This window comes from Pelmatolapia mariae, linkage group LG23 (assembly GCF_036321145.2).
Source record: "Pelmatolapia mariae isolate MD_Pm_ZW linkage group LG23, Pm_UMD_F_2, whole genome shotgun sequence".
NCBI classification, from domain to species: Eukaryota; Metazoa; Chordata; class Actinopteri; order Cichliformes; family Cichlidae; genus Pelmatolapia; species Pelmatolapia mariae.
In genome coordinates this window covers 37,050,936-37,072,323 of record NC_086246.1, presented here as the reverse complement: position 1 = coordinate 37,072,323, position 21,388 = coordinate 37,050,936, and the positions used below count along the sequence as shown (strand labels likewise).

Sequence of the window (21,388 nt, the reverse complement as noted above, 5' to 3'; positions counted from 1 at the left end):
AAGGCATACATGTAGAGGTGTCTAAACTGTGAGATACATTTCTAGCCACCTTGGTCTGCAGCTTCTGAACAAGTTGGACTTGTCTCTGTTGGGCTTCCTGATAGGCCAGCAGTTTTTGCCTATAGGCTCTCTCCTTGTTCTGTGGTTGCATGGCTTTTGTTGATACACTGTGCTGGTCTGAGTCCACCGCTGGCTGCAACATCAGTATCTGATCGAGCTGGAGTAGAGCAACAAACAAATACAACAAAGGAGCCTTAGAAGGATGCACATCATTGTGCACATCACACATGGCCTTTGAATTCATTTACCAGTTTATGAGAAGAACTTTGAGAAGTTTCAGAAGTGTTTTCTCTATAAAACCTAAACTTTCCTTTATTTACAGAATTTCAGAGAAGCCTTGAACTCTCTCTGCTGTATGGTACTCACTGTAAAATCACCCACTATTCATAAAGACAGGAGTTTTTGCAAAGTGCAACAAAAGGCTACCTTAATATTTATTTATTTTATAGACTATTACTATTGTATTCCTGTTTACTGCAGACACAGAAGCAGTAAAGTTCAGGTATGTCAGGTGTTTTGTTAGTGAGTGGGGGAAGAATGGAGCAGAAGGAACAGTGCAGTTCAGTGCAGCAATATGGATGGAGCTTGGGCTTTCATTGCTCCATCATAACCTAAAGTGCCAGTTAAGGTGTTTCAGGCGTCCAACTGGGAAGTAATCCTGGATTATGTCTCTTTGCTGCTTTGGGAATGTGTCAGAGTTTCCCTCCTGGACAGCTTAAGGAGGTAACTGGGGAGAAGGAGGTCCTCCGGTTAGACTGCTGGATCTGCAACCTGGACTCAGATATGTGGCAGAAAATGGATGAATGCAGGTCTATCTTATATAATCAGCTATTGTATAAAATATTCACATAATTTGTCACGGACCCGGTTCCAGGGACTCGGGGTCCGTGAGCAGTGTGGACTATAATTATTATTATTATTATTATTTTGTGATGTGTGTGTCTTCTGCACAATGCTGTCATGTCTGTGTTCCACTTATTGTATGTGTAGGCAGGGTGTGTGTGTGTGTGTATATGTGTGTGGCTGTAGGATGGATGACAGGCACCTGCAGGCCTGATGGGTGTGGATCTAGTGGAGGACTGGCCACACCTGAAGGCCCTGCCACACACCTGCTGCTGATCAGGGCTCGTCGGGGGAGCTATTTAGGAGAGTGTTGGAGCTCCCACCAGCGTGGGATCATTGCGTTACATCCCAAGTTAGTGTGTGTCAGTGCAGATCGTGTATGCCCGCGGGGGTCAGTGTTGACGGCTGCTTCTGTTATTTTCCTGCAGGTGGAACGAGGAACCAGAAGAACAGCATGTGCAGGAACATGACAGCAGGGAGCACGAGCACGGACGTCGGAGGGGAACAGACACACGGGAGTCTAGGGAGCAAGGGGAATTTTGTGTGCATCTGTTATTTACCTCACTGTAAATAAACACACTGTCTTCACTAAAGAGTCCAGCTTTCGGCTCCTCCTTCCCCACATCCCCACGGTTTGCCCTGGCAAACCGTGACATAATTTTCCCATTTTCCTATGGTGTCAAACTCATTTCTTTTGTTGTGTTCTGATATTTTCTTGTCTGCCTCAAACAAGCCAATCAGGCTCTGTTCCCTGCACCTCTCTCCACCTCCTCTTCATGTCTTCCTCATCCTGGTCGTTCAGAGAGCCTCATCTAAGTCTCCATCTGCTTCATCTTCATCGGCATTGTCTAGACTCATACCAGTACCCAGCTCTGCCATGCTGTCTTAGAATCAATCACCATTACGCAGGTTCTGTCGTTTCGAGTATTACTGTATTCAGTTCTTTCAAAGTATTTTAGCTCATTGAAATACATTCCAAACCAAAAATGTCAAATTTTGATTGGCTTTAAAAATCTAAAGAGCAGCAGTATTAAGCTAAAGACAGAGTAAGGGGTGATAATATCAGTACTTTGCTATGTGCAGCATGTTTGTATATTGGTGTTTATGGACATAGATCTAAAAACAGAGATGGAGATGTCCTGGTCTTCCTCATTGTGGAATCTCATTTTCTCTCCCGTATCTGAAATCCAAATGTCCTGTAACCTCTCAACCCCATACAACCTAAACTCCCTGTGCACCACCCACTCTCTATGCTGGTGCCAGACACCCTGTCCTCACTAATACAAACCACATGGCCCTAGAGCACTACAACACGCTGCGTGCCTCTAGCTGCCCTTGCCGACTTCTCATTTAAAAAGAGATGAAGAGAGTGAGAGCAAGCGAGCGAGCCCCCCTCCCCTGCAATACGCTCCAAACCACCATCCAAGCCCGTCAAATCAACCCTGCGACCCACTCCCTCCCTCTTCTCTTCTGTACCTCATCTCTTCTCTCGGTGCTTAATCTCTCCAGCAGGCTCCAAGAGAGCCAAGACAATAGTCTCAGTGTTCAACAATGTACCCAGCCACTTTGCCACCATTATTAACACATTTTCAAATGCACTTTTCAGAAATTTATACTACAAACTACACTTACGGCCATCACGCACTTGGCTCTGTGCTTTTGGTGTTTTTCTCTGAGGACATGGAGAGCACAAAAACTTCTTTTACTGCCCGTTGTTGAGGTGACAGCTTTAGGGACTGAGAAGGGAGGAACAACATGGGCGGAGTGTTTGAAACGCACAGCACTGCAGCAGCTGTGTTTAAAGGGACTCCTGGAAACAGCTGTGTGTGGAGCATTGGTGATTATGCATCTTTTCAAGTATTTCGGCACAACTAAAGCAATAACACTGACTTACTAACAAGCATGCACTTTATAAATACACCTTGAATACAAAGCCGCAGCACACAATGTTTACTACAGGATATGAGCGCCATGTATATTCGGTGCCATGTGATGCTGAAACTATAACTCTCATAGCCACATCAAAAAGAAATCCAACACTGTGATAAAAAGAAACATAAACAAACAACAACAACAAAAAACATCCATTACTTCAATATACACAGTGCAGAATGCAGGATTCAGATAAAGGATCCTGGTAAATTCAGGCGCTACAATAGATGGGTGATATATCTTCATGCCTCTTGTCTATGCACGAGCATAAGGATCCTATACATGTATAATTTGAGCCTTGCATTTCTTTTACTCTACAACAGTACTGAACCACTATATGCACTAATACGTAGAGATTTGTAGCAATGTCCCAACAACCAATTTTGGTGAGTAATACCTGAAAAATGAAGCAAACTTAGAATTGCCAAAAACTGCAGTGGCCACTTGAGGGCCCAAAAGTGAGTCAACCCTCATGGATGCCATGTTAATATGTTCAACTTAACAGCAGAAATAAACAACTTTACAGCCTGCTACAATAAGCAGATTTAGTTTGCTAATATTTTTTTGTTCTTTCATGACAATAACAATAATAAAAACCACAAAAATTGATGTTCCAGATTCCCAATCAACCCAACTCTTTGACTCCTCAACCAGCACAGCAGCTCTTCATTTCTGTTAAACATTTGGGTTTTATTACATCAGGATCCAGTTGCATGGATAATTCTTTAATGTTTTTTCTACCTCTTTCAATCACTTCCCTTATAGATGAGAAACGTTTTCTTGGGGGCACCTACTTTAAGCTGCTAATAGTTATTTTCCCTATCACTGCTACAAATCATTGAGTTGGACTAATTTTTCATAATCACTCGTTGCTACGTTGTTGCTAGTCTCATTCTGTGCAGATTGATTGGTGTACCAACACAGGTAGCTACAGCCAAAAGCTGCCGCACCAACAGCTGCTAATTTGACTTACTAAACTGGATCCCTTAACTGGGTTTGTCATGTTCAGTCTGTCCTAGAAGTTTGTGGCTTAGTTCTTGTCTATGAAATTCTAGCTTTTTTATTACCCTGTGATTTACCCTTGTCATCTAAACATGATAATTTCTAGTTTCACAAAACCAAGATGCAATGGCCAAAATTCTGACATTCAGTCTTCAAAATGACTACTTTAAAGTCAATGGGTAGCATCATGGTGACTATATTCATCTTCTCCATATGCAAATTCAGTAATTGCAAAGATGGTCGCGGATTGTCCTTTCACAGCAGTTTAAACAGTGTTTTGCAGGCAAATCTGTAGTAAAGATGTAAATAATTGTACTTATTGGAATGATAAGTACATGATAAGTACATTCCAAGAAAACTCACTGTGTCTGAAACTGGAATTAGCATAGTATTAGAGCATTAGTTCAAGTTGCTGGATGAGCTTGAAATGTTGATCATGTCTGAACCCTGGATTAAATGGGACTGAGAATTTATACACACCTAAAGCTGCAGTATGCAAACTATCAGAACACTCATATCACAAGCTCTAATGTAGAACACAGCTACTGCTTTATCAGGACTATCTTCTATTCTCTGGACTTCATTGACTTTCTAAAAAATAAAATTCGTGACCATTAAAACTAGATTTGCATGGATACAGCCCCTTAGAGCTTGAAGGTCAGGAAAACACAGATTTTCTTTAATTTAGTCAAACTGTCTTTTATTTATAAAGCACAAGGAATTAATTTCCATCAGCATCTGTCCCTGTTTAGGCTGCACCATCCCTACCACCCAACTACCTGATGCACCCAATGACCAGGCATCCCTGGTAACTCCTCAAGGGCCCCACCCTACCCTGACACCGAGGGTTGTTTGTGCTTTTTCATACATGGCTGCAGCACATGGGCTTCTTGCCAGCGCCTCGCCCTTACTCCACAAAATACAGAGATGACGCTTTTTTATAGTTTCTCCCCAGTCAGCTGTAAAGCAGGAGGCCAGGGGCTGCTCTGGATTAACCATGCTCCTTGCAGGAAGCTCCCAGGAGGGTGCCATAACAGCCTGGTGTGGAGAACCCCACCACTGCTTAACCCTCCTACACCACCATCTATTCCCTTGCTCTGCTTGCATCATTAACTCTCATCACTCACATCTCCAAGTGAGCTTGAACTCATTGTCCTTCACAACACACCCATACGGTGGTGACTGTAAAGCCAAAGAGAGAAGCAAGTAATCCCAGTCCTCCCTCTGCACTAACTCAGGGCTTACAGGGCTTACCGTGGGCCCAGAATTGCGCTCGCTTAACACCCATGCTATTTATGATCTGCTTCAGAGCACAATCACCCTCGATCAGCTTTCATGATTCCCTAAAGTGAGCTGAGCCCAATCCTAACATAGCTCTGCTCTTTGAGGTCATCTACTGCCATTCTGCAATAATGCCAAAAATGCAATTTATACAAAAAACAGCCTTTATGTCATGGTATACTTTATTCCTCCATATGGTCGCTTTGAGTCCTTTTCTTCTTTTTAATTTCCAAGTATCTGTTTCTTGAGCCTTGCTTATGGCTCCAAAGTGTAAGACTTTTCAGGCCCTTAAAATGTGCTTTGAATTAGAGTTTTTATACTTCTTGATATTTATGATTTCTGCCACTCCTTGTATTGTCTCTTTTGATAAATATTTCAGACAACATCAAGGGATAATCTTGCTTTGATTCATCTGCCAGCAAGCAACAAGAGAATCATTTTCAAGGCCCTTGTGAAGTCTTTGGTGTTTGGGCCAAAACTTGCTGCCTTACTCATGTGGTATAAGATCAAAATCCAGCCCATTCAGTTAGCATCTTAGGATTGCAATATCTTCTCACTGACCTAATGTAATTACATTTGGGTATCTGATAACTATCTATCTGATAAAGTATCTTGGGAAGCATATTCTCTCATTTTCTGCTATATAACACTGTGAATTCATACCTGTTTTTCAACAAAGATATAAATTTTCTGCCTTATCCAGGAACTATTTCACAACCTCAGTCTTCTTTTCTTTCTATCTGTGGTTCACCCAGGGCGACATCTGGCCGTGAGTGCGCACTCCAGCCAGCATGTGAAGGGTTACAGCTGCAATCGTTTTCTCTGGCTTGGCCTGGACCCAGAGGCTTAATAAAGGGAATTAATGGAGTGCACTATCTGTCAGATTCCTAAACACAGCTGGAGCGGATGTCCATCGCCCCCAAGCTGCCCAAAAACTTACTGTCCTACTTGAACAGCTCACCCGCTCCTCCCTCCCCTCAAATTACCCCCTGAGTGCTGACTCTGTGAAAGAGCCCCAGCTGATTGTGAAAGCTGTTTATGTATCATCACTGACAGTAATTACACAATGTGGGATAACAAACAAGGAGAATGGAAGGAAAAGAGGAGGGACTGCTGAGAGCATGTTACCATAGAGTGAACTTTTGGGTCATGGGGACAGCTGCTGTGATGGCCTGTAAGGGATACAAGTGATCTGTGTAAAAATGGCAAACTCATAATACAAGCTTAGTGCTCACAAACACGCGGCTGGTATTGCACTGCTTAACACAAATGTGTCCAGCAAGGACAATGCAATTCAAAACCTACACATACATACATAAACTCAATCAGTACAGACTTCACATCTGATTAGAGATCTCTGACATGTGAAAAAGAGCTGAAAAGTAGGCTTTATGTCTGACTTTAAAGTTAGGTAACATGAGAAGCAGAAGAAATGTCAAAGGCTACGAGGTTTAATGGAATACTTTCATCAAAAATTCAGTCTTCAGGAGGGCTTTTAAGCATTTTCTTTCTCTGGGGAAGGTAATTAATTTTTACAATTTTGAGACAGTCTGACTTTCTGGCTGTGTTCCATTCAAATTGCAGCATAAATGAATGGGTTTGTGCCAGCAGGAAAAACAAACTAGGAACAGAGGGGGGTAGAACAGTAAAAGAAGACAGTAATACAATCCTTAAAAACAGACTTTATCTCTTTGACAGGGTTCTTACGGAGAGACCTGGGGGATTTAAAATTCCACAGGGCACTGGCAAATGGCAGTTGGTGTCAGAAATCATTCAGCATGAGTTATCTTTATCCAACTGACTGCCACACCGCAGTACTGTGCAGGCAATCTCTAAGTGTTCAGGAGTAGGGTATGGATGTCCGTGTCTGAGAAAATGCACATTGGCAGGCCTCCAAAAGCAACACAGAAGGTTCAGAATTCACCCCAACATGTTCTCCAACCTCCTGAGGCCATCCAATGCACAAACTAGGTCAAGGTTTATCCTGGTTCAGGTGCAATTTTCTGGGGTCACCAGGGATCGCGAAGAGTGACTTAACAGAGACACAGACGAAGGCTTTAAGAGTCCAGGTGTGACTTCACCAGCACTATGTTAACAGTCTTCTGTCAGCTCAGACTCTTAAGAAAAGCTTGGCAAAATGTATGTTTTTGAATTGTCACACACTTTGTTCAACTGACTTGGGCCACAAACATTATGATATAGAGACACGGCACTCAAAGAACCTTTAAATCTACAGGGGAAACGTAACAGATTGTGGCACTTGTTTTTAGACGTGTGGTTTCAAGATATAGGTGGGTGAAATTCTCGCTTTTTTGGCATTTTTATTACTCTGGTGGAATTAGGCAAATACTGGCACACTGGATTGAGCAATGAATGAAGTTGGAATGTGGCGTAACAGAAGTAGAACTTCAGTAAAATAAAATAAAAAAAAGCTTTTAAAACTTTATTTGATGCAGTTTTATTCCGGGTAACAGAAGTCTGGATTAGCTCCTTATCCACTCAAGAATCATACTTGAGGATGCTTATGAGTTTGCCCAACTTGTTGACTCGTATTTGTGAATTTGGACAAGGGATTTGACCTCAGCTTGAAGCCCCCCACGGTGTCCTGCGAGTGGTGCTTCGACGGTATACATTATTAGGACAATTGTTAACCCTTTAAAGCCTCAACCTTGAAATAATTACAAGAAAATAAACTTATTTTGAAAACGAAATGCTCATTAAACCTTCTGATGATATTTTAAATAATAATTTGCATATATTAGTTATAATTGTATTGCTTAAAATATGTATATTTGGCCGTTTAACTTGTTTTTTGGTTGTTTGTGGTGAGAGCTTGGTTCATTTAGTTCATTTGGTTCATCTTTGTTCCAGTGGCTGATGAACTGCCCTTTATCACTGATTCTGCTGATAACTATGGACAGAAATTCAAGTTGCAGCCAAAAAAGCAAGAGTGTCAAGATTTGTTGGTTTCAGGATCACATTTTTTGTTTTTATCGACGATGTGACTTCATCAAACTATGAAGTCAGTGGTTTGAGGCCAAGTGTGAAGTGGCTGGGATGAGGATTAGCAGCACCTCTATGTCTGAGGCCAGAAAAGGGTGGAATACCCACAGTGGCTTACGAACGAGTTCCTAGTTAAGTGGAGAAGTTCATGTGTCATGGGGTACACGAGTCAAGGAGACGGGAACAAGGGACTGACAGATGGATTGGCACATCATATGCATGGATGTAACTATTGTACCTGTTGTAGTGAGGTAATTACGATGTGATTCTTTTAAAACAATCAGAGGTAAAGACATTCTGTACTTAAGTAGAAATGCTAGTTTCTGTTTGTTGGCATGGCCAAATAAATTGGTGTATTTGAGATTTGTCAATTATTACTTTTGTGTTTATACCACCTATTACCTTTTGGTATTCAACTTTGGAGTTATTTAAGTTTTGGCCTACCACTGTGGATACTGTGTATGTGTGGATATGGATATGTGTATATTGGGAAGGTGGCCTCTTCAGAGACTGAAAATCTCAAATACTTCCTCAGGAGTTCAGTCATTCAGGAAAGGCTTCGAGTACAGCATTTCCCCCTTTACTTTAAAAAAGGGACAACCCAAAGAGGGCTAAGCATCTGATTAGGATGCTTCCTGTGCACCTCCCAGGTGAGGTGTTTTAGCCATGTCCCACAGGAGGAAGACTCTGAGACTCTCAGACCCAGGACACACTGGAGAGATCGAGTCTGTCGTCTGATCTTGGAATCCCTCACTGTTCTTGCTGGAAAAATACTAAGCAACAATTACACAGAAATGGAGACAGGAAGACTAGCATCCTTGGAGAAACTTTTTTTTTCGTACTAGTCACAATGCATCAGCCTGATCACAAAGGTATGGCATAAATTGGGCTAAGGTTGTTGTTATTTTAGCCCCTAGGACTGCAGGGGGCATATTCCAGCTGTGAGACTGTAGCTGTTGGATGGCAGGGCGAAAACTGCCCCCAACCCCCAGAGTGGAGAGCTTCTCAGCACTGAGTGTGTTGCTGATCAAAAACTAGCACTAGAAACCCTATACTCCAGGTGGGCCTGTACATTTATCCCACCAAAAAATGCAGAGTGCAGGTTTATGAACAATGTGGAAATTATCAAGAGAAATTTCAATCACAGTAGTCAATGCAAATTACAGAGGAAAGAAGGTTCAAGCTAAGGGCACCTCGGACAAATGCTGACTTAAAATGTTTCTCACAAGATCTCATGGAACAGCTACAAATGCTCAAGGCTGGAAAATATCACTGATAATCAATGTTAACACTGAAAGCCAATAAGCAATACTAAATTACTGACCAATCATATTTTTGACACAGTGATACTCTCTGGCTGCTATATATGGGGCAAATGAGACATACTGACATAGGTACAATACACTGATTAATTAAACGGAGGTTACTTGGATGCAATGTATGTGATACATTCAGTGATATGAGCCCTTCAGCTGTAAGTGCTGATGGAGAAATCTGTGTGAATGAAAGGCTGCTGGCCTGAATGTTAGCGTCAAAGTCAAGGAAGCATTTTTGGCTCTCGGGTACTGATGAGCAAACTGCATTACCATCACATAAAAGCAAAGCTGCCAAAAAAATCAAGCTGCTTTTACATAGAGGAAATAATATGAAGACAAAGGCTTTCAGTATAATAAATGAGTCTTGACAGGAGTTTCATAATGAACCTCTTGACTTATGAGTCACCACCAAACAAAATATTCAGATTCAAATTGCTACTCTTTGGGTTTGAGCATCAAATATCCACAAGCTGTGCTTTAGTTTTGTCTGTTTAGTTCCTTTTCACACTTCTAAAAATATTCACAAAATAAACAAGCCAACCTAAATACGTTTTATTTATAGCCACGGTTTTAAAATGAATTCCAAGAGCAAAGCAAGCAGTGCGAGATCATTAGATTTAAGCAGCAGAATGAGGGCAGTGTGATCATAAATGGCTGCTTTGTGCACTATGAAAAATTAGGTTTTTCTTCAACGGTCCTCAGGGAGGAGGCCAGTGACCTTCACAATTTTCCCCCAAAACATGGAGGGGCAACCATGGGGGGCCGCGGAGGGAGACACGCGTCCTCGTGAGCACAGGAGGTCCGAGTCTACCTGAACAGACTACAAGGAAACCCTTCATGAACCACGCTCCCCACTCTTATTTACACTAACAAACACACACACACACACACACACACACACACATGTCTGGTTTGCTATCCTCGTGGGGACATCCCATTGACATAATGCTTTCCCTAGCCCCTTACCCTAACCCTAACCATTAAAAATGAATGCCTAACCCTAACCCTTACCCTAAACCTAACCATAACCTAATTGTAACCCTGACAGTAAAACCGCATTTTGAGTGTGAAAATTGCTTTCAACCCCGAGGGGACCTGGATTTTGGTCCCCACGGTGCAGAAAGTCCCCACCAGGATAGTAAAAGTCAGATTTTGGTCCCCACCAGGATAGTACGAACCCGTACACACACACACACACACACACACACACACACACACACACACACACACACACACACACACACACAATGGTTGCTTATACAGTAATTACCTTAATATGTAAACTGTAATTCTACAGCAACTCATTAAAAAAAGTATGATATACATACATGTGTAAAGTCAAATTAATTTAGTCTGAGCATGTGTATGCTGCCCTTTCCGCCCCTTAGATTTTTACTACCATGCATGAAGTGGAGTTTCAGTCTTCCTTCAACGTTAGTTTGTTCAGCCCCCAAACAGGCTTTCCCTACTGGAAAAAACAGCGCTACACTGACGCTCACAGTAAACATATCCCATTTCAAACCTACGAAGCTTTTTGCAGTCAATGCTCTAGTGTGCTTGATATCAACTATATACATGTATATATATATATATATATGTGTGTGTGTGTGTGTGTAGGTACTTTTATTTTTTTACAATATTCATTTCACTTAACTGAGATTTGCTTTTTTATGCACTGCTCTCTTAAATCTCCTCGAGTCTTTTCTTATATTTATCTTATATATCTTATATTTGCTGCTGTACATGAAATCATTCTCCTTTTGCATGAAACTGTAACTGTCACAGAGACGACTTCGCAGGGTGGTCCTGTGGTTGCAAAACAAGCCCAAGTCATCACCCCTCCACCACCGTGCTTGACAGCAGGTGTCAAGCATGGTTTGTGTGGTGCTGTTGTGTTTGTGTGGTGCTGTTCATGACCACATATTTTGACTTTGGTTTCATCTGTCCAAAGAGAATTGTTCCAGAAGGTTTGTTTGGTTGCAGCTTTGCAAACCTAACCTGAGAGAAGAGACTTTCTCCCAGCAGCCCTTCCAGGCAAGCCATCAGTTTCAGTCTTTTTCTGAGTGTACTGTCATGAAACTTACCATTTAACACACTAACTGAGGCCTGTAGAATCTGAGATGTAGCTCCCATTTTTTAAGTTTCTCTGAGCATTGTACAATCTGACCTTGAGGTGACATCCACTCCTCTTGTGAATAATCTTTCTCACTGTAAAATGATTTACTTCAAATTTTTTGTAAATGACCTTATAACCCTTGGCAAAGTGATGAGCACCAGTAATTGTTTTTCATGGTTTTATGGTTCAGTGGCTTATTTCTGATTATTTGATTACTTTTATTGTATATTGGATATGTGTATTTTATAACTTGTTTTTAATTCTGTGTATTGGACCAGGGGTTGCATATGGAAATTAGCTAGCAGCTTAGCTCTTGATTTTTTTTTCTATACATGATTTTCTTTTTTTATGAGTTCCATGTTTTGTGCCTGGTCCCTGACAAATAAGAAATAATAACAACAAAAAAGAAAACAAAATTTGTGATAGTAGCCTTTGGCAGGAAAGCTACTGTTGACCTTGAGAATTCGTCACGCCTACCCTCTCTGTGAGACCAGACTGTTTGACTACCAGCTGGTCCTGGTCCATCTGGCTGGGAGACAGTCGCCCCCTTAGATCCCTGCTCTCCTCCAGCGCACTGAACTCTGAACTCTCGCCTGAGACAAGGAAACAGATCAGACATATAGAAGAGTTAGACTCAGTCAGAGGGATTATCAGAAGAAAGGGTTGTAATTCACCTTTCAGATATCCAGTAATGTTGAGTTAATCTACAAACTAGCCATTTAAAAAAAAATTTCAGTACCTGCTGGATCCTCGGCCAGATTGCGGGTGATGATCTGACGGATGCGAGAGGAGACAGGTACAGGTGTGGCCCTGGATTCTTGTCCCTCCTCTCGAAGTGTCAGACTTCTCTCTCCTGAGCTGCTATCAGACTGAAGGAGGGACTCCTCCAGCTTCTACAATTACACCAACACACAACACTTTACCCTAGAGATTACACTATGGGAGTACTACTTCAGTCTTACACTTTATTCTAATTATCTTTATTTTAATATATTCAGCTTTTATTTGATTTACAAAGGTTTTGTTACTGCTTAATCACTTATTAATTCATTCATTTTTACTTATTTTACTTTTATTTAGATTTTAAATTATTGTGCTCTATGCTGTGTTATATATATTATTTTTTATATTTATTGTATTTATTTATTTATTTATTACAAAAAGTATATTGCACTGCCTTTAGACTTTTACCTTGGCTCCTTTACCTACATCTTGACAATTGATAATGAGTTATATATTATGAGTTATAAATTTTTATTCCAGTTGTTAAACCTATTTTATTATAGTCGCCTTTAATTTTTTAGCTGCCATAACACAGGAATTTTTTTTGTCTTAAAAGCAAGAACACCACAAATTCAGAGTATTCCAGTATAGCATAAGTCTTAAGAGTCACAACAAAATGTATTTGTATTTACTTTTTTATGTGTCTGTAACATTATATATAAATGTTATTATATTGTTGTGATGGCTGACATAATTTTAAGCTACCTTACACATTTTGGGCCATGCATAAGAATAAAAGATATTTCATACGGTGATACCAAGCCACTACTAGCTGCAGTGTAAAGTACTATTTCCCATTGATATCAGCCTGTCTGACTGATATGTAGTGTTATTTCTAACGGTATTTGGGTACCAATTATATTATTAGTAACACTCAGTGGTAATGTAATAGGTTTATTTTATTTTCGCTATATCTTCAAAATAAATAATTAACGGGAAAACCACTTTGCTTTTTATACAAGACTTATATTTTCCTAAAATTGAAACTTTAAAGTACACATACATGTAAAGTAGAATAAAATCAACCTGTTCTTGACTCTAAATGGGTTTTAAAGGACAGCTAAGCAAGTAAGTCCATGCCATCTTATTATACAGTGTGTCTTTACCTGTGCTTCGTGGTCCTTTGAGAAATCAAAATTAAATGAAGCATTAAATGAATGAAGTTCAAATGAATCGCCAACAATACAAACTGTTAAATAAATATATCTTTATTAATAAGGATTTTCCTTTGCTTTTGACAAACATCTCGTAGTGGGGGGTCACCCATGCAGGAAAAACTCTGAAAATAAAATTTAAAATAACTCCAATAATATAAACTTTTCCTTATCTTTATCAAGAGTTACCAACCTGAATCACTGCCTCCAGTCTGGGTGAGTGTGCACCTTCCTCCTGTGGAGAAGTCATCGCGGCCCAGCTTCAGCTATAAAAGGTTTGCTAGACTACTGAATGTTTGGGCTCGGTGGTTAGTTAGCTTTACTCTGGTACACTTTTCGACCGACAGTTATTAAAAGTTGAGTGAAAAAAAGCGCCAAAACCGAGCATGTCCTTAAATAATAAGATGAAAACACCAGATGTCTTAGTTTGCGCCTGCGTGAGGAGAAACTTCAAGAGCTGAAACAAAAATCACGGACAGGAAACTTTTAAGGTAAGAAGACTGACGACATGCAGCTTAATCCCAGGCCAGTTGTTATGGTGACCACGCGCTTCCGGGACCGTTGTCATAGAAGCAGAACGCTGGCTTGTCCGTTTTCATGGCAGCACAGAGACCGGGAGCCAGGCAACAGGATTCCAAGGGGTTAATGATCAAAGCACTGAAGGTGAACAGAAACACTATATATGTATGTGTGTGTATATTTATATATATATATATATATATATATATATATATATATATATATATAAACATTTTACTTACTTGCAAGTTTACTTGTTTACTTTAAAGTCACTAAAGTCACTGGATAGGTGGAACAAACCAACTCTGATATCTGAAGGGTCTTTGGGGGGGTAACAGATAAAGGTAAAGGCACCTTACTTAATACAAATTCATGCATTTTCCTCTTATAGTGGACACTTAATAAACAGAAATACATTTAAAACTTGGAAAACTAAACCCCACTTGTTTTTTTTTTGGTGCGGTACACTGTTTTTATACATAGGATAAATCCTGTAACATTTCAATTAAATTAGAGCCTGAGCTTTCAAATGATCCCTTGTACAATGGTCTAACATATTTTTATGCTATAACATTTTTAACCAATTTTCAGGAACATAATTGGCAGATTTTAAATGACTACAGACAAAAACTCTAAAAATAGAAGCCCACAAGCTAGTTCTGCAAACATTTAATGATTCATGAGCACCATACAGTAACACAAAGAAATTCAGGTCTCAAACACATGATACAAAGTATAAATAAACACCTGCTGAGCAGTAGAGCACAGCCCTAAAAAACATCCAAGAATACCTGAGGGTCATGTAACGTGCTATTCTCAGGCACAATGACATCCAGGGATAAGCATTCCTTTTGCAGTGTAGGCATTTGTATGAGAGGAACACATCTCTATTAACTCTTTGGCCTTGAGGAGGACTTTATGTTGACTCAAGCTCAGGCCACTGGTTTGGGTCTAAGAAGATGGTGCAGACTCCACTGTAGAACCAAAGTCTTGGCAGGGAGGACTCCACTTCCCAGATGTTGGACGCTCGGTTGTAAACCTCCACTTCGACCCCATAGTCCCCCTCCATACCTTTCCAATGGCCTCCGGTAACAAAGAGCTTCCCATCAAGTGATACAAGGCCGCCATTCTCGTGGAGCATGTGTAGAAGCTGGACCTGAAGAGAGCAAAAACCAAAGGTATTACTTAAACGTCTGTTAGGATGAATTCGTGCAAAGGGACATATTTAATGTATTTAGCTTGCTGTCTGCAGTGATATATAAACCCACCTTCTGCCATATATTTGCCTCTGGATCATAAGCATAGACTTTTTTAGTGTTGTCAGCAACCAGATATATAGTTCCATCCACGCAGACAGAACGAGGAGAGGACAAATACTTTGGGATAAAGGGTGAACATACGCTGATCCAGCTATCTATGAAGAAAAATATAACAAATATGTTAATTATTAGATTAAAGCACAAACAAATATCCAAAGTAAATAATACATTATGGGACTTGATTCAGTTTTAATAAAATAAATGCTATAAAGTAAACCCTGTTACACCAAAAGAAAAAATGTGACAAGAGACACAAAGAAAAGATAAAAACTGAGAAACAAAAGCTCAACAAAAAAGACCATAAAGGTTTTTTTTTTCCAGTGAATTCTTAGAAAAGAGATTGAATATCCCGGGTACCAGTGCTTGTTTCTCTTCCTTTATGTAACAGAGATTTTACGTTTGAAACTGTGATACGTCTCATGATACTGATGCTCACAGAAAAATGATGCTGAACAGAAAAGATTTTTGACTTTTTATACTGTGACGTTTGTGGGAGTAAAATGTATTTTGCTCCCATGTTTAACAGAAAAATGCTTGCAATGTTATGAGGGATCATAAATGTTGGAAAAAATAATGCAAATTTAAAAGAGCTAAATTTTTACCCATCCATATATACCTCAAGAGATTCTAATTTGGATAATATGTATATTGTGAGGCTAAAATTTTGCATGGTTTCATTAAATATAGTAAAGTTACTTTACAGAAAAAAAAATCATCAGCTGAGTCTGAGGCAGTCAATAATTTTAAATCTGTTGCTATCTAAAGCCAAATAAGCACTGTTGGTAAAGAAAGTTAAACTATCAAATAGCTCATCTGACACTGAAGCAATTACTGCTACATAAAAGTAAAATAACATATTATTTAAAGTGTCATCAACTAAAATGAAGATGCAAAAACATCCACCAATAGGACTGCATGCATTATAGAAGTACAGTGCTCAGGATGGTGCTCAATGCATCCTTACCTATGACAGGGTTGTAGCACTGCATGGTCAGTGCATTGTATTTCACTGCACATGACCCAATTACATAGAGCTTCCCCTGACAAGCTGTGGCGGTGAAGTTTGTCACATACTTTAAGGCGGGGCAAGTCATAGCCCAGGTGTCATTATAAGGGTCGTAGTGCTCAACCTCAACTCGGTCTGACGTTGTACCTAAGAGGAAAAATTAACGATCGATAGTCACATTTAACATTCAAGTGATAAAATGGCTTATTTAGTATCCCAGCCAGATATTTCTATGAGCCACTGTGGTGTTTTTAATTGTAAAACTGGTGTAGCTCACATAATAGAATGTTTTGGTAAATATATTTACATTTTTTAGTGTTGCAGGCTTTGATTTTATTGTAATTTTCCACTCCTAATCACTACATAGAACCATGGCTAACAGACCTAGATTTAGTCAGACACTTAACACTTAAAGTTACAATGGAAATATATGGAATATGTCACATTTCCAAAGAACCGATTTGTTTTAATTTGCAGAAGTATTAAAGCCTTTTTGCTTAAACATGATAGAAAGACTTTTTGAATACCTGTCACAGATAAAGGAAATGGTATGAAAAAGACAAACATAGCCATTTATTAAAGCCTTCCTGTCATAAATGACCCAACTTGGTCATTATAAAATAATTTGGTTGCTGGAGGGTTACAGAGAGTTTCAGCAACTGCAAAAAGTTGGCCATACCAACAATATTCCACAACAAGGGAGAAATACAAAAAAATTCTTAAAGAAAACCTCAGAGAAGCTGAAGCAAGCAGCTAGAGTGGTGATTATCTTCTGTGTTTTTTGCTGCAGGTTTAAGGCACCACATGCAAAACCGATATTTATTTTCTTACCTCCAATGACATAAATCTCCCCGTTGAGCGTTGCTGATGTGTGGTTAGTCCGAGGTCGGAGCATAGGTGCCACAGTAACCCATCTCCCCTCTCTTGTGATGTACTTCCAGGTCTCTGTGGTCGACCAGGTGTTGGTATTCGAACCTCGCGAGCCCCCTGTGAGGCAAAAAGGATCAGTTTGTCAAAAGTCTGTGATTGTTTTAGATTCCTCACAAAAGAAACTGGAGAGCTGCACTCTTAACTTTCTATTATTTGTCATTTAACCTAAGGTTTTTTTCAACAGTGTTCCAAAAAATGAAAGAAACACATTGGAAACACATCAGCTCTCAATGGGGAAAAACATCATGTTGGATATCTATACTGATATGGAATGGGTATCGTGTTAGAAATGAAAGGATGGCACATTGTTTCATGGAAATGAAAATGATCAACCAAGGACTCAAAGACAGACCAAAAATCTGACTAAAAACATGATGTGGCAGGCTGGTCCATTTTGCTAAAATTTCACCACAGGAACTCAAAATAAAACTCAGGTAGATGGTGTGACACCCTGAGATTGTGTCCTGGGGGCATCTCCCCAGACCTGGACCTCCAGGTCCTGGAGCATGATTGAGCTCCAGGACTGTTTGAGGCGCAACCTTTCTATTCTGATTAAAAGTGTGCAGTATACTTGACTCACCTGACACATACACATCATTGTTCAAAGAGACCATAGAGTAACCCCACTTGTTGGGATTTGGGAAATTAGGGAGCTCATGCCACCGTTCTGCAGAGAAAATGACTTGAAGTTGAGAATATTTCACAGACCAAGTGATAAATTATTCACAAATACACACTGTATTTGTGAATAATTTATCACTATCACAGCAAATGACAAATGCATTGAAGTGAAATTAAGTAAAGCTATCATATTGCCCAACAAGGTTGGATAGGTTCTTGCTTGCTGAGTTGAAACAGTAAATACAAAAAAACTTTTTGGCAGGCCCTTAACTCCTGGCCAGCTTCTGCCCCTCCACATAAAAAGGAAGCTTAAAATGGCTTTACAAAACTTTTTTCCTTAACATCCCATGTGCAAAACATAACATAAATGCTTTCTTCCAGGCTGAGCAATAAAAATACTCAGTTCAGGAATTGAGAAGATGATCCAATTTTGTCACATCCAGACCACATTTCTGAAAGGCCATTTTTCTGTCAACACTGTATTTAACGACCTACTTAATGTGCCAAAACTGGTTTGAGGAATCCCACAGACATTTTCCAACAAATTTGAAAATTAAAATGGAATCTGAACTTAAACAAAATTTTGAATGGGGGAGAAAGAGTTTTTTTGTTGTTGTTGTTGTTTTTTTTTTACTGGTCTTTGTGTTGTAGAAGGCACAGTTTCTGGGCTGCAGTCTTTCCAGTCTTGGGTCTCTGTCCTCGTCTTCATCAGAGTCATCCTCATCATCCGAGTCATCCATTGAATGACCTCCCATGACACAGAGAACTTCTTCTAGGTTTGGTTGTGGGCTCTGGGAGTTGAGTCTGTCCACATGTTCAGGTGCTAAATCCATTTTCTAAAAAGAAACATTATTTTTGTAATACAACTCGTAGCAGAACAAGAAGAGAAAAAGTGTAGAAACTCACTAACCTCTCTGTGAATCTTTTCCACAGCCTCTGTACAGCTGGGAGAGGCCTGCAGCAGACTGTCCTTCAGCAGGGTGTCAGCCAGGTAGTCCAGGCTGAGCAGAGAGAGACGGGACAAGCTAAGGAGCTCAGGGAGATGGCAGAGTCGAGACTCCCTGTGGTGCCTAACCCATTTCAGGATGGCCTCCACACGAGCGCACTCTGACCGGATTTGTAGTCTCTCATCAGACAGGCATGAGATCAGCCTATCTTTTCCCAGCAACAGAAACTCCTCACCCTGTTGTACTGCCTCAAAGTTCTCCAGGAGGAAGGCCCATGCTTTGGCAACCACCTCAGGACAGCCATGAATGTCCCCAAACTCCAGGATTCCCAGGCAGTTTGTTTCATCAATCTGATGCTGGAGGTATCGGCTGCACACGGCTCGCACTGTCTGGAACTGGAGCTTGCTGGAGGTACAGATCAACCCCTCCACATTTTTCTGGTTGATAGTCAGTTTGCCTGTGTAGGCAAAGTCAAGCAAGCAGCTAAGGATCTCAGGATCCACATCATGAAGCTCCACACGTGCTGCAATGCTCTCTACAAAGTCCCCTGAGAACATACAGCGAAAGTACATGCTACAGAGCGCCAGTACGCCACGGTGACAGGGGAAATCTCGCCCTCCCGCGCTCAGCGTCACATCCACAAGTTTGGGGTGAGAACAGAGTGAACGCAAGCCCTCGAGCATGCTCTGAGGATGGGAGGACAGGCAGAAGTCCAGGTCATCCACATTACGCACCATTATCAACTTCAAAATGTAGCTCAGATCTTCTTTCAGCTGGTGCAATAAACAACTGAGATTAGCAATTACCTAAAAGTGTAGAGAATGCAAATAAATGCAAGAAAAAAACGATATTAATTATCAGAACCTCACCATGAAGTTCAAAATCCAAAAACTATCGAAATTTAGCACCATGAACCAGATTACGTGGCAAACATATATATGAAGTAGCAGCATCATATGGAGAAATGACAGCTTCTAAACACTTGTTTAAAAAGTGGTGAATTGGAGTTGGATGACATATCTTACATGATAGTTGTATAGTAATTAGAAAACATTTTGCACTTGTTTGACAAGAACAGTCAAATCATAGTTTTAATGTGCTGACCACAGAGTACCTTTGGCCTATGATATTATAGTTAGGTCAAAATATGTCTTGAAATCAACAACAAATAACATTTCCTGTCATCTAATAAAAACTAAGTAAAGAATTAACAACAAACTCACCACATAAGCTGGAACAGAAAAAAACTTTTCATCCTCCTAGGTAAAAATGGGGATTGCAGCGGCTGTTTAGATCAATATGGAGCAGGTAGCATGGCAAAAAGCTTTTGCTTAGTCACTGGAGGGGGACTGGCTTCTGTCGTCTTAGTTATTTTTAGGGCTGACAGTGACGCTGTGCTGAAGTCAGATTCCAAACAACATGTATGGGACCTGCAGCTGCTGTTAAAGGCGCATATTTTGGATTTTCCTAACAGGCTTGGGAGCGGCAAAAGAGGACCAACAATTGGAAATGTGACAGCTGACAACTGAGTAACAATAATGCTGCCACAACTGTTCCTTGTTCAGGAGTTCAAGTGTGTGCATTTTAATTATTTTTTTTTTCTACTCTTACTGTGGCTCTATGTGATGTCAGTGAGAGCAGATATCTTTGATACGGTCATCAAGCACATTTTTATTTTCAAGTGGTCAGTTAATCCTGTTTTATCAAAGCCAGTGATGGTCCTCATTTACACAGAAAGTGTCCTATGAAGTCTGTGCCCTGACACATTGGGTTACAGCATTAACAAGACAGGTCTGTCACTCTCAAATTATCATTTTTAAATTTGAAGAGGTTTGTTTTACCAGAAACTTTTGCAACATATTTGTGCCTAAACGTAACCAGGCTACAAAACCAGAAGTAAAAAAACAATTAAAACGTGAAACATGAATGAAATCAATGAAAAAGGGTCTCATTCCTCTAAAATGTGTCCGTTATTGGTGTGGCAGATTCCGTCTCACCTGGGACAACTTGTGCATAACCGGTAAAAACAGTGGCATCTGAGAAAATGGCATGACTTTAAGCCCCACAAGTCTGTCTGTAAGCATAGACCCACCCACCTGGTGGTCAAACCTTGTGTTTACACGTCACCCAATCGGAAGAAACAAATGTTGTTTGTTTAAGGATGAACTGAGGTGCATCACCAAGGCTCAAAACATAAGAACTTTTCAAAACTGTGAATTTCACAAAGCTGTTCTAGGAGATTCCAGGTCCATGTTTTTATGAGTCTCAGAAACAAGAAAAACCCATTTAAAAATTAAGATTTTTAATGAAGGATAAGATCAGTGAAATTAATATGAAAACAATGAAAATCAATTGAGCTCTATGTTAAGATTTATTTGTAAGAATGTCAGAATTGGTTTCTCTCAGATCATGGATCACTCTGAGGCTTTGTTGCAAATATTTACCAGAAAATGCTCTCTTAACAAAGAACTGAACAAAAACACTTTTAGCACTCTTTTTTAACAGGGCTGGGTATCGTCCGAAACTTGATGATATTGACAATTATTTGACCGAGTT

The 21,388-nt window shown here is 40.1% G+C and overlaps 2 protein-coding genes across 4 annotated transcripts in view; both read right to left on the bottom strand.

Annotated features, from left to right (window-relative positions):
• The window catches only part of crocc2 (ciliary rootlet coiled-coil, rootletin family member 2), a 42,726-nt gene extending 28,986 nt beyond the window's left edge, over positions 1–13,740 (bottom strand). Inside the window, exons 1-4 of the mRNA XM_063467311.1 lie at positions 13,684–13,740; positions 12,293–12,446; positions 12,025–12,146; positions 50–217 (exon numbers count right to left, since the gene is read on the bottom strand). Of these exons, the coding sequence (XP_063323381.1) occupies positions 50–217; positions 12,025–12,146; positions 12,293–12,446; positions 13,684–13,740 (501 nt within the window). The remainder of the gene's footprint in view (positions 1–49; positions 218–12,024; positions 12,147–12,292; positions 12,447–13,683) is intronic.
• A 972-nt stretch (positions 13,741–14,712) lies between these two features.
• On the bottom strand, positions 14,713–19,569 carry klhl30 (kelch-like family member 30). 3 transcript variants are annotated; one of them, XM_063467126.1, is made up of 7 exons: positions 18,788–19,569; positions 18,520–18,689; positions 17,845–17,931; positions 17,166–17,321; positions 16,293–16,481; positions 15,278–15,423; positions 14,713–15,165 (listed from the first exon to the last, which is right to left on the bottom strand). In XM_063467126.1, the coding sequence occupies exons 1-7, from the start codon at positions 19,567–19,569 to the stop codon at positions 14,926–14,928; spliced, it is 1,770 nt and encodes a 589-aa protein (XP_063323196.1). In that variant the 3' UTR covers positions 14,713–14,925. The 3 variants fall into 3 exon arrangements, with proteins under 3 accessions (XP_063323196.1, XP_063323198.1, XP_063323195.1); XM_063467128.1 differs by having other exon boundaries at positions 18,520–18,674; XM_063467125.1 differs by having other exon boundaries at positions 18,520–18,721; positions 18,796–19,569.
• Between the last annotated feature and the right edge of the window lie 1,819 nt (positions 19,570–21,388).

Excerpts from the sequence above, each read along its gene's own strand:
- klhl30 (XM_063467125.1), bottom strand. The coding sequence starts at position 19,569 with ATGGTGCGTAATGTGGATGACCTGGACTTCTGCCTGTCCTCCCATCCT. Across the intron at positions 18,722-18,795 it reads TGGAAAAGATTCACAGAGAG|AAAATGGATTTAGCACCTGA; the intron begins GTTAGTGAGTTT and ends GTTTCTTTTTAG. Across the intron at positions 17,932-18,519 it reads CTTCTACAACACAAAGACCA|AACGGTGGCATGAGCTCCCT; the intron begins GTAAAAAAAAAA and ends TTTTCTCTGCAG.